Here is a 14,463-nt window from a genome sequence, read left to right as displayed (position 1 = left end):
AAAAATATATATTTTACATTATTATAGGGGAAAGGGAGGTGCGGGTGGGATTTGAACTTTGAATTAACCCTCACCAAATGAAGCGTTCATTAACCATGTTCTATCTATCCGCTGAAGTAAGAAGCAACTTCTCTCTCGTGTGTTTTGCCAAAAGTTTTTGAATAAAATTTTCCATCTTTAATAAACTATATACAATAATATGTTCTTTTTTGGGTTCCGTTGTTTATTCATCTTGAAAGGTAGTAATTAAGTTATGCACCGTATTTGAAGAAGTACACTGAAAACAAAATAGGTCCAAAAAAAAAAAAATAGAACTATTCTTTTCTTATACTCCATGTAATTTGAAAAGGTTTTCTTTCTTGGCTTCTCTTATTATAGCATCCATAGTCATGACTGATCATGAGTAATTATTCAATAATCTGAGAGTACTGCCACGTGGTACTCAGGACCACTTTACGATCACACATTTTTATAGAGTCCATATACTTAATGGTAGATCTCGCAAGAATGTGTGATTTTAAAATGACCGGTCAAGAGTATCATGTGACGGTACTCCCAGACTATAGTATAATTCACCATGGTCATGAGTCAAATAACAAATGAGAAGGTGCCTTTTGAACAGAAAAGGTTTAGTTTCAATTAATAGACACATTCTTTCATTTTAACAACCTTTCATGGAATTATGGAAGGGTCATGAGCACTTCAACGAAATTAATGGTGATTTTGTGACCCTTGAATCTTCCTAAATAGGGTGTGCTAATCCAAATTTGTAGATGGTTAAAATCTCTCCATTTACACAAATTAGACACGTACACAACTTCGTAGAAACATTGTAAGGAGATTTTTTGTACGCCATTAGGCTGCAAACGAACAAAGTTGCTCACAAGCAACTCTAGGCGAGGCTCAATTAGTAATCGAGCCAGTAGTCGAGCCAAGCTCAAGTCTTAGGCTCTCGTTTAGTAAACTAGCCGAGCTTAACCCTCGTTTAGTAAACGAGTCGAGCTAAACCCTTCAAAGCTCGGCTCGGCTCGGCTCAAAAAAGTAGGCTCGGCTCGCTTATAGATACTTGTTTAGTAAAATGAATTGGGCTCAACTCGTTTACAGTGGAGCTAAGCTTGAGCTCGAATTTTTGGCTCTGTTTAGTAAACAAGCCGAACTTGAACACAACAAAGCTCGGCTCGGTTGGTTTGCAGCCCTCTCACGTCCGTCAACGTATTTTACTATTTCAATTTGGCGTACGTCAAACTACCTACTTTGGTAGTGGGAAAATAAACATGCACCTTGAATAGTTTTCACACTCGTCAAAGTTAACATGGGGAATCCTATTCCATTCTCCGCCTCCTCGAGAGTTTTAATTTTCTCCAACACCGTCAGATCATACATACACACACCGGTCCAAATTGATTTTCGATCCGGACTGTCCAAAAGCACTTTGGACGCGTGCAATTCGGCCTCCGTAAACTAACTCAATTTACGGAAAGCTCCGCAAATAAGTTATTCTCTTATCAGATATATACACCTAACCGATCACACATGCACACATAAATTCCCATCTCGCGTCGTGTCGTGTTATTTTCGGAAATTTCCACCCCGACACGTACCCATATCAAATATACACATAGCCATTCACATGCACACATGTGTGGGTATATATAATTATCAGGATGTATAGACACACCAACGAAAACATGGGAGTCAGAATCAAGATGAGCTCATCGCCATAGCTTAATTGAACGGTGGAACTGGTCTCTCATGATTAGTACTCGAGTTGTACGTAAGTTAGCCCGGATGACTAAATTATAAAAAAATAAAAAATAAAACACAGCTCAATTGGTAGGGGTGTGTTTGGACAAATAATTTCAATATTATTGTCAGTGAATTTTTAGTCGGTCTTGATGAACAGATTCTAAAAGGTAAAAAATACTTATAACTATAGGTCAAAAATTCACTAAAAACGAAAAAATTCAAAAAAATATAGTACTGTATCATTGTCTAGCTTCAAGGTCATTTTATGTGAATTTTTTCAGCTTCAGTCTATATTTGTATACTATTTTAATTCTACTCATTGAAACAAACCATTAATCTCAAAAGTTTTAACTGATACCCACTGCATGTCTTTAGGGAAAATTTAATTTTGTCGAAACACACCTAAATGTGGCCACTAAGTGTGGAAGTTGAAATTAAGAGCATAAGCAATTATAATAATTAGTATAAAGATAATTTCTTTAAAATGGTGATCATGTTCAATACATACAAAGTGTATTAGCACAATAATTTAAACTATATGTTCTCCGTAGCCAAGAGAGACCTACCAAACATTGTGGTACAATCATAATCCATGGTATTTCCAATTTCATAACCAACTGTGCAATAAAACTCATATTCCACAAGAACCGATGATCAAACAACAAGACTAGAGTTATAAATCAACGCACTGAGAGAGAATAAATTAACTATTACAACATGTGTGAATTTTAAGTCTCACATCGACTAAATAGAAAAAGGGTCCAACCTTGCTTAATATACAATTGGGTGATTCACCGTTTATAAGGTTTAGCCTTTTAAGTGGATACGGATCATTCAATGTATATTAAGTCCAAGTAATGTGATGGGCTCTTTGCCATTACTCCCATACAAATTGGGCCTTGAGCACGCAATGGCGGGTCTATGTGTCGTTCAAACTCCCAAAATTAACAATCATGAAAACACAGGTAATTCGGTAAAGAGTGCTGCTTTTACATGTCAGCAGCCGTTGAAATGCAGAAACCATGCCAAAAGTATGCTATAAATGAAAGAATGAACAAGGTAATCTTTTACTTGTCAGCAGCCATTGAAATGCAGAAAGCATGCCAAAAATATGCTATAAATGAAAGAATGAACAGGGTAATCATATTTGTAGAAGTTAGGACAAACTGTAATCATGAGCAGGTAAAACAAACAATAGCCAATGGTCCAACTCCAAGCTACACTCGGTTCGTCTAGCTTATGATCTTAAAAAGTACTACTGCAAACTATTTAAGATCGGCTCGTGATCTGTTCAATTGAAGCTCATGCTCGCCTAATAGAACAAGTCAAGCTTAATCATATTTCTGAACTCCATAAATTTTAGTGTAACATAGAGGCAGTATTATACACGAGAAAAAAACTCATAGTTTCAGAGGAAAATGGGAGACTGCACAATGAGATTCATACAATTGCAAACTTATGATTATCAGCTGAACTAGCAGTGTCAATCTGAATCTCTCCGATTGAAGACCCGTCGAGATGAGCGAAATCGTTAACAACTGCCGCTCTCTCCTTGTCAAGGGTCTCTTTCTTTTCCTCCTCTGCCTTTTCAACCTTCTCCTTGGTCATACTACTCACATCCTCAGCTACTTTGGTGACTGCACCGAATGCACTCGTCAACCATGACGCTCCGCTCGATACAATAGGATTGCTCATGATAGCAGCCCCCGCAGTGCTAGCCTTCTGCTCGGCAGCTGAAAAGGCTGATTTTGTTATTTCGGACACTTGGAACCGCTCGTCCATTTCTCTCACCTTTTCATTGACTACCGCTGTCCCTATGCTTATCTTCTCAGTGAGGCCTATTGTGCGGTCGATAGAGGCAACTGTGGCGGATGCGTTCGATGTTATGTGGTGCCACTCGTCGAATGATTTTGCCTTGTTAAGGGTGTCCTTGCCTAGGATGAAGCCTTTGGCAAGCATGGTGCTTACCACATCCTCGGTCTTTTTAACAGCTGAGCCGGTGGCAGTTGTCTTTGTCACCTGTTACAGAACAATAAAGAAAAAAGCAAATAAAAACCATCACTAAAACTAATTCCATCTGCAAAGTAGACATGCATGAAACATGTATCCCGTTATTATGTTTACTAACAGTCATACATAAGTAACCTTGTTTGAGATCTTTCAATAAGGAATTTTATGGAGACATTCAAAAAAGGGTCTTGCATGCTAGGGATGAGCTCCTCACTATTCAAACTCGTATTGCTAATTCCTCAGGAGATCCAATTCTTTTAGCTTATGAAAGGTTATGCTTGCTTAAATTCAATGAGCTTAGTGTAGCTGAAGAGGCCTGGTGCAGACAGAAATCTACAGTGAAGTGGCTTGAGTTGGGTGATAATAACACAAGTTTTTTTCACAAAAAAGTTGCTAGTCACAGAATGAGGAACAAAATTTTTTCATTCTGCAATGAGGCTGGTACTAGATTGGAGGATCCTAATGATGTTAAAGGAGCAATTTTGGGGTTCTATCAGAAGTTGTTGGGTACTAGCTTTGATCACAAGATGCAAGGGGAGAGATTAGTCTTCACCAATACTGTTCCTCCATCCTTCCAAGATCAGCTAGTATTGCCTGTAACTCCTGAAGAAGTGAAAGTGGCTATTTTTTCTATTAACGGTGATAAATCACCTGGTCCGGATGGATTCAATGCCAGTTTCTTTCAAAGGAATTGGAGTTTGGTTGGCCAAGAGGTAACTGATTCTGTCATTCATTTTTTTCGATCAGGTTATCTTCTTAAAGATGTCAATGCCACTGCCCTTACGTTAATTCCTAAGACCAGCTGCCCCCATACAATGAAAGACTACAGACCTATTGCTTGTTGCAATGTCCTGTATAAAACTATCACTAAGATCTTAGCTAACAGACTTCAGCCCATTCTACCTCTTATTATCAACAAAGCTCAGGCTGCTTTTGTTAAGGGCAGATCAATATCAGACAACATTTTACTAATGCAAGAGCTTGTTAGAAATTATCAAAGAGATTGTGGTCTTCCTAGATGTGCAATAAAGATAGACTTAATGAAAGCCTATGATTCAGTAGACTGGGAATTTTTGTTTGAAGTTATGGTAGCAATGGAGTTTCCTGCTCAGTTTATTTCCTGGATTAGGATATGCATCTCTACTGCTATGTATTCAGTGGTTATTAATGGGGAACTTGAGGGCTTCTTCAAAGGGGAAAAGGGGCTAAGGCAAGGAGACCCTATTTCTCCTTATCTTTTTTTGTTGGTTATGGAAGGCTTGTATGCTATCTTGCAAAGGAAAATTTCTCAGGGGCAGTTTACATTCCATCCCAAATGTAGTGAACTCTCCATTTCCTACTTGGCATTTGCTGACGACTTATTTCTCTTGTCTGGAGCTGATTGCTCCTCTATTGGTATTATCAAGGAAGTCTTGGATGAGTTTTTTCATTCTTCTGGGTTGAAGCCAAATTTACAGAAGAGTCTTGTATTCTTTTCTGGTGTTAGTAATGAGGTTAAGGATGACATTCTTCGATTACTTCCCATCCCAGAGGGCTCATTGCCTGTGAAGTATCTTGGAGTGCCTCTTATTTCTACTAGATTGAAGTATGAAGACTGTGTGCAGTTAAAGGAGAACACCAAGCAAAGAATAGAAAGCTGGACAAATAGATCTCTTTCTTTTGGGGGCAGAGCTTTGCTAATCCTGTTCTTTTTAGCATGCAAACATATTGGTGCTCATTGTTTGTCCTACCACAGAAAATTGTGGAAGAGGTGGAAGCCATGCTTAGAGCATTTCTTTGGTCTGGGCTTAATCTAAAGAAGACAGGGGCTAAAGTGCAGTGGCTGGATGTTTGTTCTCCAAAATCTGAAGGTGGTTTGGGTTTCAAATCCTTGAAATTGTGGAATAAAGCATCCATGATGAGGCACCTTTGGGCTCTAAGTAAAAAGGAGGACACTCTGTGGGTTCAATGGGTTCATACCTATATTATAAAAGGCGGCAACTTCTGGTACATGCCTATTCCGTATGACTGTTCTTGGACAGTTAGAAAGCTCATGAAGTTAAGAGATTTGGGGCATAAATTTGTAAAGCACACAATAGGCAATGGGAAGGCCACTTTCTTGTGGTTGGACAATTGGCATCCAAATGGCCATCTTTACAAACTCTTTGATGACAGAACTTTATCCAGGCTGGGCCCTTCTCTTTATGATAAAGTCAGCTCTGTTATTGCTAATGGTGCTTGGCATTGGCCTAGACCTCGTAATAGGATTATTCAGCAGATTCAAAATTCTATTCCTAACTCTTTCATCCCACATGACGATAGGGAGGATGTGATTACTTGGATTATCTCCCCTACTGGCAGTTATTCATCTAAGCACACTTGGGAAGCTCTGAGAAATAGGAGACCCAAGGTGTGTTGGTCTTCACTTGTTTGGTTCTCAAAAAACGTCCCCAAGTGGGCATTTATTTTGTGGATTGCTTGCTTAAGGAAGCTTGCCACTAAAGATAGACTTAGAAGGTGGGGACTGCCTATTGACCCCCTCTGTAGTCTTTGTTCTCAGCATAATGAATCAGCCAATCATCTATTCTTTCAATGTAATTTCTCAAGACAGGTTTGGCGTTCAGTTCTAAGCCGATTTGAAGTTCACAAAAGCCCAGGAAATTGGGATGACGAACTTATATGGGCTATGGGTTATTGTAAAGATAATTCCTTTCGAGCACTCCTCTTCAAGCTGTCTTTAGCTGCAGGGGTGTATTATATTTGGCTTGAGAGAAACTCTAGGGTGTTTGGGGGAAGGCCAATGAATTCCGATGTGATTTTTGCTCGCATAGAAGACAATTTGAGACTTCGAGTCAGCTCTTGGAAACATATTCCTAATTCAATGGAAAACCAAAGATTTTGTCATCTTTGGAATATCTCTCCTCGAATTCTGGGTATTACCACTTGTTAAGAGTGGTTTGATTCTTTTGTAGTTTGTAATAGGTTTTTCTTTGTACAGTTTTTTTCCTGTGTAGTGGGTTATTCCCGTGGTTTTTGGTTGGTTGGTTATAAAATGCATCATTTACCCAAAAAAAAAAAAACAGTCATACATAAGTACCCATTCTGGTTCAATTAGTCTGTGTCATACAAAGCTGAATGTTTTTTGTACATGATTTCTGTCTACACTAGGATAGAGTTCTATCTTGCATCTTTACATCAATGACTTCTTGTAACTAACTAGATTATTTGTGGACGGCTTTGTGCACAGGATTGACAAACCAAACGCACTAACGCGAATAATGAAGCAAACTTAGAGAAACACAACAATATACGTGGTTACCCCAAATCGGGTACATCCACGGGATCAACAGACCAAACACCCACACACACACGAATAATGAAGCAATGACAGAGAAACACATCAATCTATGTGGTTCCCCCCAAATGGGGTACACGAGACACCTCTAGCTGTGTAGCACCGACACCTCTAGAGGTCGAGATATCGCTGTGTCTAACACAAGGACACGACTAGATACATGTCCGACAAGCCACGTAGCCAATTATTTAAGTTATATTGTTTTAGGGGGGCACGGCAGGGACACTTCTGGGACATGAATGGGGACACGGCGGGGGTTTAAGTGTATTTTTTTAATTTTTTGTGGGAAACTATGTTGTTACTGAAAAGTCTGAAATGTAAGTGTAAGTTAACCTATAAAAACAAGTCCTAAAGAGAAGAAACCCTAACATCAGATTTCTCTCATCCATCTTGTTTTGTTTACATTTTGCAATTTAAACTTGGGGACATACACACACACATGGCGTGTCCCCCGCCATGCCCTTATCTCCATTTTTTTATAATTCCCTTGTCTGTATCCTTGTCCATACCTGTGTTTGTATCCGTATCCGTGTCTGTGCTACATAAGTGGGGTGGATTTCGAAGAGTTAGTTCCCTCTAGTGTAATAGGGAGTAATTTCATCTATGCGCTTCAAATGGATGGTCATGTTAGGGCGGTGACCTTTCCTAATCACCAGTGATAAAAAATGATGATGACTATTTCAATGCAACTTTTCAGCATATTTACTCTGTTATTTACATTCTTGTGGCTGAATGGATGTTTTCATCTCTTCAGCCACCTCCAAAACTTTGTAGTTTGTGTTAGTCGATTATTAGATGAGTTTGACCTGTTCATGGCAGCGGCTATCCACTGGAAGGCTTTGCCCTATTTATGTAACATGGTCTCCTAATTTATGTAGTGCTTGTGTTGCAACAGTTGAATTAGGATAACAGGACTTTAATATGAAGCACTGATGTTTTGCATGTCAATGACCGAATATACATGGGAATTCGATGAATCCAATATTTAGATGCATCCCGAAATTAAGACCCATTAAAATGTCATGCAACGAGACGTTCAATTTTAATAGTTACAACTATATCAATCTAATTTACCCAAAAAAAACTACATCAGTCTTCAATAACGCACCTAGAATTCCTCTATTGTATTTTTTTTTCATTCCGTTAGAATTGATATTGTTCTAGTTATTATAGTTATTATTTGCTCTTCTTCACATAAAATCAATTAGTTATTCTCTATTGTAGGTTTCCCAGCCATAAAATTGCACTTACTGCATGAACGTCAAAAGAGGTCGCTATAGGGTATGGGACTAAGCTTCCAATTTTAAGGGTGATTAGAATGTGGAAATTATAGCCATGAAGAAAACCAAAGAAGAATAATTCTTCACCACTTTCATTTATTTTAATCCGTAAGTAGCCTTGTATGAAATCATCAACATTTTCATAGTAGTTTACTAAACGCGCCTTCAGTATTGTAATATTCCAGTTGAAGTTTCTTGTATACTTAAAACAATAAGAGTAAAGTACCTTGGGGTTTTCAGGAAACTTCAATTAGTCAAGATCACATAAGTACCTCTAAGTCCATTGCCCGGTGATTAGCCTAATCAACTTCTTTATGTACCAGTTTGAACAAGATGTTGACTATAATTAGGTAAAAGGCAGGTGACTTACCGGGGTTGTAGGAGGAGCATCAGGAGGCAGCTGGTAGTTCTCAACAGCTGTTACAGAGATAGAACGATCGGCTATTGTTGATCCCTAATTCAAAAAAGAAAAGAAAAGAAGACAAAATGGGTTAATTGAACACCAAACTTCCAGTCAAAATATTTCCGCCGGTAAGCTTAGACATCCACTTAAGAATGCTCAAAGATCTGTTGAATATTCCATTCCTCACTCCACCTTATGCAAGTTTCAAGGCTTAGGTCCTGTTATTACCTGGTAAATGTAGCATGGGAGGACTGAATAAATCAAGAATTAGCCAGAGTGAAGTCAAGGATACCCTAGCCAACAAAAATGGAAAAACGAAAACAAGGAACTAGCTGTTGCAACCTTGCTGCTTTGATACCCAAGCATTTCCGAGGAGTGAGCCGCTAACAGAGAAGGACTTTAAACAGGATTAAAGATTTGTTATGTTCTACTCGATGTGATCTTTTTGAACACATGTTTATCAAGTTGAATATTTCCAAGGTTCTCTCCTTATAATAACATCTAAGTTTCATGCTTGCACTATAGGACTTCCTATACCTTCCCAATTCATTGATACCTACAACATTGTGCTGATATGCATTGCCCTGTCAACAGATTAATTTTTGTAAAACATGATACCCAAAATCGGAGAACGTGACTAATGTGATGTGGGATCAATTTAGCATACAGTCAAAAGCATTGCTGTGTCGGCTCCCTGTGAAGCTTTGAAAGTGACATATGCAAGCTGAGATGTTTCCGTTTCCCTGCAGAATGCATCACAACCTCTATTAAGCAGAACTACGCAAGAAAGTAATAGCGGGTGACTAAGGGGAGCTGACCTCTGCATTTCAACATATTGGATATCACCAGAAAAAGAAAAGAATTCTTTGATATCCCTCTCAGAGGCAGCAAGTGAGACGTTACCGACTTTAACTGTCCTCGTCTGTTAGGGGAGGTAAAACAGCAATAGTTAAGTACAGGTACCAGACACTGACAAAGGGTTGATAATAGAAAGAAACTTTTTGAACGATGTTTGAATGAGCTGAACCATTTAATGAACAATGTTTAACGCGATTACCACAAGTCAAACTCCCACAAAATAAATACACACCGGACAAATATAAGTCACTTCAATGAAGTTCAAACTTTTGTGTTTCTCGACTGTGATATCGAATAGTATATCCAAACTACTTAGCTACGATTAGGTTTGGCATTCCTGATCTCTTTAAATTACGACTACCATCACCATTCCTATGAAGTGCATATGATGTCGAACAACAGGAATTTACAGACGACGGGGTTCCAACTCCCACTTATGCGAATAGAAAACAGTTCTAGTAAGCACCCAATGATGGATTTTTATAGTAGTATTGTATTATGTATTTTCCTCACATCTGAAACGTTAATTGTCCAATTCGGAGTACTGCTTGGCGGGGCATCTACTCCTGTCCTTGAATCAGTATGGTCCATGGAGACCTGCATGTCACATACCAAATTAGGTGCCTCTCGTGGAAAAAATACTGTTAAAGTGCAAATATTACATGCACATGATTCCCCACAAGACTCTTATACCAGTGTCCGGCGAAATGAAGCGAAGGCAGAGGAAAGCATACTAAAGATAAAGCAGGCTATAACTATACATATGTGCCTAACTGAAAATTAGTACTTTTCACAGATAAATCCAAGGGAAAAGCCCAAGTTGCCTACAAAACTGAATACATGAACAAATTAATAGCCTAATTAGCGGAAAAGTCCATACTTTACAATTCGCATTTCGGTTTCTGAAGCCTTATCCTTTTGACAGTGTCAAATTTTAAGTTGGCCATTACTCCCCCACAAATGTGATTTACATATCATATCATTGATGGTCATTTCTCTTTGATTCCAAGTTACCTAGGAATTTCTCTTTGATTCCTTTTGACATATCCGATTGTTTCTTTGGTTCGCAATAGTAATTTCTCTTTGATTCGTAATAACTTGAACTTTTGAATATGTATAGGATTTCCGAAGCTCAGAAAGGCAAAAGAAAACCTTCAAATTCCAAATAAAGGGAAATATATGGTGATGGTGTTGGGAATTCGGACAAACTGACAAACACACAATGCGAAACAAACAAACAAAAACGAGAACGCAAGCCACAGATTTTTACGTGGTTTTCCAACACATTGTTTAGTACATCCACAGCTCACACCAACTCCATTTTGTATCGAATGAAGAAAGAATACAGGTTGCATTGGCTACTGCGAATAGCAAATACAACTATTTTATCTTAGGGTTTACATCACCTATTACCATAATATCCTTGCTGCGAACCCCGAACCCTTGACAACGTACAACCCAAATTGACAAATAATTTTACAAGAACGCAGCCTCTATTGAACATAATATTGATCTCTTTCCGAATCGCCAAAGAACCCTTACCATTAAAGAAGGATGAAAGCATTTTAACAGTTAATTAAATTCTAGTTACAGAACATTATCGAAACCGAGAAGAGAAACATGGTAGAAAAAAATGGGGACACCAAAGTGGTGGCTTCTTCTTGGATAGTAGTACATTTTGATTTTAATGCAAGCTTCTCGCACAGGCATAACAACCCATTTACATAAAGCAAGAGAAAAGTACCTCTAAAATAGAAGAAAGTACCTGATCATTAAAACTTCAAAGGTAAATGCGTGATCTGGGAATGGGTTAGTCATATGACGAAAGCAAAGAATCTAACGCCTAGAGAAAGGCTTACCGATATTTCTTGATCACCCGACGAGTTCGATGAGTTATTCCTTGAATTTTAGAAAATGTTAGAGGAGAGAGAGAGAGAGTAATCGGTTTAATGATCGACCGAGGATGTCTGCTAACTACCCTCTACGTCGGCATGTATCAAGTGGCGGGATTTTTGCACGACCACAAACGACAATCAAATTTTAATTGTGAATTACGCTAACCCTGGTTAGCCTGGGGCGTTTTTGGTAAGCTATAAAGTTATGGGCAGCTTCTAATGCTATTTGTAGTTAAGTTCTTTTCAGTAAATTAAAAATTGCTGAAAATGCGTTGGGTATTTGAAAGAAAATAAGTTGAATGTTTTAATTTAGTAAAAACAACTTAACTTTTGAAAAAAAAAATCGTTAAATATGAATAATTTTACAAAAGCCAATAAGTTGTAGCACAAAAGTTTTAGTCGAAATACCAAGCCCCGTTCCAATAAGATAATTATTTTTTAAGTACTTATTTTCTGTTTTACTAGATAGGTCATTCTCTCATAATACATCGCTTTTAATTCAAAAAATAAGTACTTATTTTAATTAGTGGAACACACTTCTAGCTACCGGCACGTGATCAAAGATAATTTGTTTTACTAGACCTTTTACACTCAAAAAAAAAAAAAAACTAAACTACTTTAACTCCATGCTAATCAAGGTTAACTCATCCTTTGCATTTCATTTTTTGAGAGCAGATGCAAATCGATGACAAACCAAAGAAAATATCAAGTTCCAAACGAGGTAAATTGGATTCTTTTTTTTTTTCTTTTTTGCAAGAATCGCTGCAACAAAAGGATATGGTGTCCCAACAAAAGGGTATGGAACATTTTTACAAGAAGTCTTTATTTTTTATTTTTAACAACTAATGCTATTGTTTGGAACATGTGAAAAGGAGAGGGCATGAAATGTTTTAATACTAGCGATTTAAAGGAGAGGGTATGGTACCCGTTCCGCACTGAAAAACTTATCCTTTCTTTCTTTCTTTATGGTGAGAAAGGGTGCATGACTCAAGCATCTTTCAGTGCACTTGAACCGGATATTCTAACCTCAAGGAAGTGAATTTTAGAGTTGGATTTTTAAGTTTTCCTCTAGATAAAATATTTGCTGCGATTACTTAATTCCGTGTTGGATAGGCATGTAGGATTAGTTAATTCCGTGTTTGATAGACATGTACAATATGAACTATTTATTTTCAACGACTAATAGTTGTACATAGTGAGATTATTAATTTGGTAACCACATGTGGGAGAGAAGCTGATAATATTCTACAAATCTCTTTGTCGGCCATATAGTATATCTCATCTTTGTGACGTTCAAACCAAATACAGAGTACGCAATGTAATTAATCAGGAAATTCATATGATCTCATCCATTATCTATAGATATTTCACGTGTCTAGTACTCTATGTTGATTTTTTGTATTTCTTATTTTTCTAATACAATAATACAGTTGAGACCGCGAAGTCGTACTGTCGTTTTGTCATTCGATTCAACCACTATCAATTACAAATAAAGATTATTTCCACTTTAATCTTATACAAACTTGCTACGCCTAAAAAAAAAAACTACAACTCAATAAATAATGGAATATAAGTAAATTAAAAAAATGTGGCATATGTTGAATAAAATTATGAAGCAAAAGAGAGCACGCGGCTTTTTGGAGCTAACAAAAGCAATCAACCATGTCTTTTGGGGACTATACTGTGAAGTCCCATCAATTGTCTTTGTTGCCTTGTTGGCTTATAGAATGTCCCTTCGATGGAATCCTTTCAGATTTCCGTGTTTCATGCACAGTAACTTTCTATTCACTTCATTCACATTTGGGTTCCAATAACAATTCCAATAATTCCAAACAAAAAGACTATTTAGTCATGGTCAAGAAAAAAAAGATATTTTAGTCAAGGTCAAGAAGATGACTTGACCAGTCCAGTCCCACAAAAAACCTTAAAAATGGAAAACAGAAAAAGAGAGCAGGGTTCACTTTGAAAGTGACCTCGTTCAAACAGAGATCTTCATTGCGCCTGGTAGGGCATGTCTTGAGTTTGTCCGGGCGTGGGGGGAACTCACAAAAATAGATCCATCTAGGCATGACTAGAGTATGTGCATTTTGCAGTGATCATCACTTTCGCGTTTTTTTTTATAAAAACAACAATACAATGAGACTTCTTGAAAGTTCATGAACAATGAAAGGTTCAAAATGTCAAAAGTATTGATCATAACAAGAGTATACGCGATGATGATCACTTCCGCGTTTCTTATAAAAATATGTCTGTACGGATAATAAGACTTATTCACCGTGTCTATTTTAATGCATGACGTAGCTTATTAATTCAGTGTTTATAGTGACACGGTTTGCGAGTGACATTGTCATTCGAATTTTATATAAGAGAATAATTGCATCTGTAGGTTTTATATTTATTTGAATTGAGAACTTAACATGGACTTTTCTTCTATAATTTGAAAAAATAGTAGTATCTTTCAAGTCTAGCGTAAATGGGAAGGTTGCTTAGCATTTCCATCTCAGGAGGAGCCGGTCTGTGACTTCTCGGAGAGGAACAGGCGTGTGATTTCCAGAGAGTTTTTTCATCTTTATTTATATTGTGTGTGAATATATACGAAGGAAGTTTTTCTCCGAAATCACTATGTGAGTTTGCGTGCGTGGTGTCCCTCGGGTCCCAACACCCCAAACACCTGTTAAAGTCCCAAACATGATTGCTTCTAGTATCCATTCCGGTCTACTACACAATTCTTGCTTTCTCATGTTTTGTCTATCTTTCACTAGTTTTCTTTTCCATTTTACAGTTGTGCTAGCTGCCATTGTCCATTTTTTATTTGCTTTTCAACACGTTAAGTCATTGATTTCAATTTCTCACTTGACCGTTCCTATTGACATCTTAGGAAGAAAACTACATTCACACTCATGATGACTCTTTATTTATTTCTGCGGAAAAACCTCG

General features: G+C 37.6%; 1 protein-coding gene across 7 annotated transcripts; it reads right to left on the bottom strand.

Moving 5' to 3' along the window:
- Positions 1-3,036: 3,036 nt before the first annotated feature.
- On the bottom strand, positions 3,037-11,655 carry LOC131324859 (binding partner of ACD11 1-like). Of its 7 annotated transcripts, none has more exons than XM_058357029.1 (6): positions 11,491-11,655; positions 10,145-10,228; positions 9,592-9,695; positions 9,441-9,516; positions 8,741-8,824; positions 3,037-3,765 (listed from the first exon to the last, which is right to left on the bottom strand). In XM_058357029.1, exons 2-6 carry the CDS (start codon positions 10,220-10,222, stop codon positions 3,187-3,189), a joined length of 921 nt encoding a protein of 306 aa, XP_058213012.1. In that variant the 5' UTR covers positions 10,223-10,228; positions 11,491-11,655; the 3' UTR covers positions 3,037-3,186. The 7 variants fall into 7 exon arrangements, with proteins under 7 accessions (XP_058213012.1, XP_058213008.1, XP_058213011.1 ...); XM_058357025.1 differs by having other exon boundaries at positions 3,037-3,768; positions 11,491-11,621; XM_058357028.1 differs by having other exon boundaries at positions 11,397-11,595.
- Between the last annotated feature and the right edge of the window lie 2,808 nt (positions 11,656-14,463).

Source organism: Rhododendron vialii, chromosome 4a (assembly GCF_030253575.1).
Source record: "Rhododendron vialii isolate Sample 1 chromosome 4a, ASM3025357v1".
In the NCBI taxonomy this organism is placed as follows: domain Eukaryota; kingdom Viridiplantae; phylum Streptophyta; class Magnoliopsida; order Ericales; family Ericaceae; genus Rhododendron; species Rhododendron vialii.
Note: the sequence above shows the minus strand (reverse complement) of the source record. Positions and strands in the feature narration are given on the sequence as shown.